This window comes from Pteropus vampyrus, unplaced genomic scaffold (assembly GCF_000151845.1).
Source record: "Pteropus vampyrus isolate Shadow unplaced genomic scaffold, Pvam_2.0 Scaffold178, whole genome shotgun sequence".
Taxonomy (NCBI): Eukaryota; Metazoa; Chordata; class Mammalia; order Chiroptera; family Pteropodidae; genus Pteropus; species Pteropus vampyrus.
This window is the reverse complement of record NW_011888959.1, coordinates 747,290-750,754: the sequence shown is the minus strand read 5'-3', so window position 1 is coordinate 750,754 and position 3,465 is coordinate 747,290. Positions and strand designations below refer to the sequence as shown.

At 52.4% G+C, this 3,465-nt stretch overlaps 1 protein-coding gene across 1 annotated transcript in view; it reads left to right on the top strand.

The window, feature by feature from the left end:
- The window catches only part of PPP2R5C (protein phosphatase 2 regulatory subunit B'gamma), a 92,603-nt gene extending 89,749 nt beyond the window's left edge, over nucleotides 1-2,854 (top strand). Inside the window, 2 exon segments of the mRNA XM_023537136.1 lie at nucleotides 9-225; nucleotides 2,731-2,854. Coding sequence (XP_023392904.1) covers nucleotides 9-225; nucleotides 2,731-2,781 — 268 coding nt within the window. The 3' untranslated portion in view covers nucleotides 2,782-2,854.
- Nucleotides 2,855-3,465: the final 611 nt, after the last annotated feature.

Here is a 3,465-nt window from a genome sequence, read left to right as displayed (position 1 = left end):
TGGCAGAGGGCCCTGGGGGGCGTCGGTGGGAAGGCGTGCCCCTGGCCAGGAGTCCCCGGAGCCGGGCCCCGAGCGCTAACAGAGAGTGACTCCCACTTTGCATTGCAGTACGCAGTGTATAGTCAAGCGAGCACCATGAGCATCCCGGTTGCAATGGAGACAGATGGGCCCTTGTTTGAAGATGTGCTGATGCTGAGAAAGGCAGTGAACGAAGAGGCTCGCCAGGTAAACGTGTGCGAGCTCAGCGGGGGCGCGCGCCGCCGCTTCGCCTGAGAAACGCGGATGAGTGTAGTGGGCGCGTGCCCGGCCGTGTGAGCTCAGGGTAAAACTTAAGCTCAGGTAAGCGTATAGGGCACATGTCACCGCACCTGCTATGCTAGGGATCGGATCCCGAGGACAACCTTTGAGGGCTGAATGTGTGCCTGGGAGTTGTCTCTGTGTTCACCTTACCAGTGACGATCCCCCCTTCCCTGCTCTGTAAATGTTAGTCTGGGCAAAAGGTCACAAGCTTCGCAGTAGCGTCCTGCCGCGCGCTCTGCCCTCTACCTTCCTTCCTCCTTCCGACTTCTGCTCTGGCCCAGCGGTCCCCCGGGTCCCCGGGGCTCCCTACCACAGCCGCTGCCCAGCCCCGCGGTGCAGACGTGGGGGCAGACGCCAGGGCAGGCCTTGCCTCCCTCCCGAGGACCCACCCCGGGCGCCGGCTCTGGTGGGCATGCCGGGGACTGGGGCTGCAGGCGGGATGCGCATCCGGATCTCCACTGGTCCGGTCAGAGTTACTGCCAGCCCGAGACTGCACGGGCCATAGGTCCCTGCCCCTGTGTGTGCTGCTTCTCCGAACACGCCCCCGCTTCGGTCCCTGTACACTAGTGTGGCCCTGGCTGCCAGACTTAAACCCCCTCTGACCAGGGTAAGAATTTCTGAAGACACCCAGCACTAAAATTCCAACACGTAAAAAGTTGGAGTGGTTAAAATTATGCTTTATGCAGATGGTTCATAAATGCTGGTGTTATTGGAGCTCAAACAGTGAGGGCTGTTTCTAATCGATTTGTTTTGAATTCAAGTAAATTGTATTGCCCACCTGATCAGACAGGACCAGGTGCACGATCTAGCTAGTGGTCCCCAACCTTTGTGGCACCAGGGACCGGTGCTCCCATGAGAATCTAATGCCTGATGACCTGAAGTGGAGCTGGGCAGTGATGCCGGCGCTGGGGAGCGGCTGCAGATACAGATGAAGCTTCGCTTGCCTGCCCACCACTCACCTCCTGCTGTGCAGCCCAGTTCCTAACAGGCCACGTGGTGCCGGTCCCCAGCCCGGGGGTTGGGGACCCCTGACTTAGACCACACAGAGTTGAAAAGGAAACTTATGGCTTACAAGCCAGTTCTTTCCCGTTAAATATTTTAGGGCTAGAGGATTTTTTTTTTTTTTTTTTTTTGGTACATTCTTTGACTTGGTCATTAAAGCTAGGAAGAAAATAAACTATGTCCAAAGTCTAATGAACATGTTACATAATTATGTAACTTAGGGACACGTTCATGATTTAGGGCCTCCTCTGTAGGAGATCAAGAGCTTGCCCAAGGATACAAACCAAAACAGCATCCTCATGTTGAGTGAAACGGCCTTGAAAGTCAACATTAGTCTTATGTGGCACCAGGGAGACCTCCCCACTGGCCCACCCCCCACTGCCTTAGGAAGGGTCGCGTCGGTGCCCTGGCTGAGCACCTGCACACCTGGTGGGGACGCATTCACCTGTACGGTCAGCTACTTGCTTAGCTCCTAATAACGGCCATGTAAACGGCGTGTCTTTTGGAGAACTCATGACATGTTCGTTTTGATGACTCGAAATCAGGTCATGTAGGGAGCTTTTTTTTTCTGTAGTAGACATTCTTACGAAGATTATCCCCTGCCCTTACCTTTAGATTTCTGTGGGTCACAGTCTGGGGTCAGAACACTCGGTGCCCTTAAGGTATCCGTTTGCCCCAAGTTATCACAATCTCAGTCAGAATCCCAGCAGCTTTTTTTTTTTTTTTTTAAAGAAATTGACAAGCTGATTCTAAAATTTTTATGGAAATGCAGAGGACCAAAACAGTCCCAAAAAAGGATGAAGGCGGAAGGTTAACACTCCCCAGTTTCGAGACATATTATAGGCTTCCGTGCATCAGTTGACCACCCCACTCCCCGCCAACATCTCAGCCGACCTAGATGAAGATACTTATAGCGCAGTCTCTGGGGTATAACATTTGATGTGATAGACTCTTCTTAATTAGAAGATGCTGGAGTCATATCCCTGATATTCTCAAAATCTCTGTTAAAAAGAAGAGACCACGATTCAGGGGAAGTTTATGTGCATGATTCGGAGACCAACCGACATAAGCTAGAGCTGAAAATGAAACACTATTTCCAGGGTCTTTTTAATTTTGTTTTCAGCCCATTTTATTTTTCCAAAACAGTTATCCACTGTCCTTTTAAAACGACTCAGCGCTGGTTCAGGACGGGGCGCGTGTGGGGCAGGGAACGACAGTATTACTGGGGTACAGCCAGGGGGTACAGCTAGTGGGGCTGCTGTGGAGAATTCGGCTATAGATTTGCCTGTCAGAAGCATCATTTGGATTTCTTTTGAGAGACTCGTGTGACCCTGTATAGAACCCCCATATATAGCCCGTGTATAGTAAATGCATGTGAACGACACTCACGTCGGAGACGTTTAAAATGTTTACAATTCTCATTTTTAGCAGTCGGTCGGGAGGAAAGCCGTGTCAACCACGCAAATAAGGAAGGTGTAGAAAGACGAGAGGCGGAAGTGCAGGTATTCGCTCCTCGACACGTGGAGCACACTGGGGACTTGTACACCCAGGGGGGGAACTGACAAGCGAGCGTCGTGGACATGAAGTATTTTCTCTGTCATCCCGGCTGGTGATGGCGAGAGCCAGGGAACCTGGCCCCTGAAAAATTTGCGATTGGTTCTGTGCTACTTTAATAATAAAAACGTGCACAGTCCTGGATCCCAAGCCCTGGGGTTCTTTCGCCAGCTCTGTGGACATCTGGCCTCCTCGCTCTGCCGTCATGCTGCGGAACAGAGGCCGGTTCCTTCCACAGAGGTGTCACCGTCGTGGCCTTCCACCTGTCCTGTCTCTCACCCCCGCTGCCAGCACGTTCACGCACGTCTCCCCCACCCAGCCTTGCTCACTTCAGGCCACTGGCCGTGTGACATCTCATGCTCTCCTGCCTCCCGTTCCCGCCCCCCGTGTTGTTTGTGAAATTATTCTCTGCTTTACACACGCACTTAAATGCCCGCTCAGAAAGGCTCGGATGCACCTGTCATACTCTGTCCTTTCAGAAGCTCCAGGGTCCTGTTGGTTTTCCCACTTGGCATCTGTTGGTTCCAGCTCCAAGGTGTCTGCTGCTGCCTTTATGCCAAGATTTCTTCTCTTGGGAATCTCTGTCTCAGCAGCCGTTAAATGCCCCAA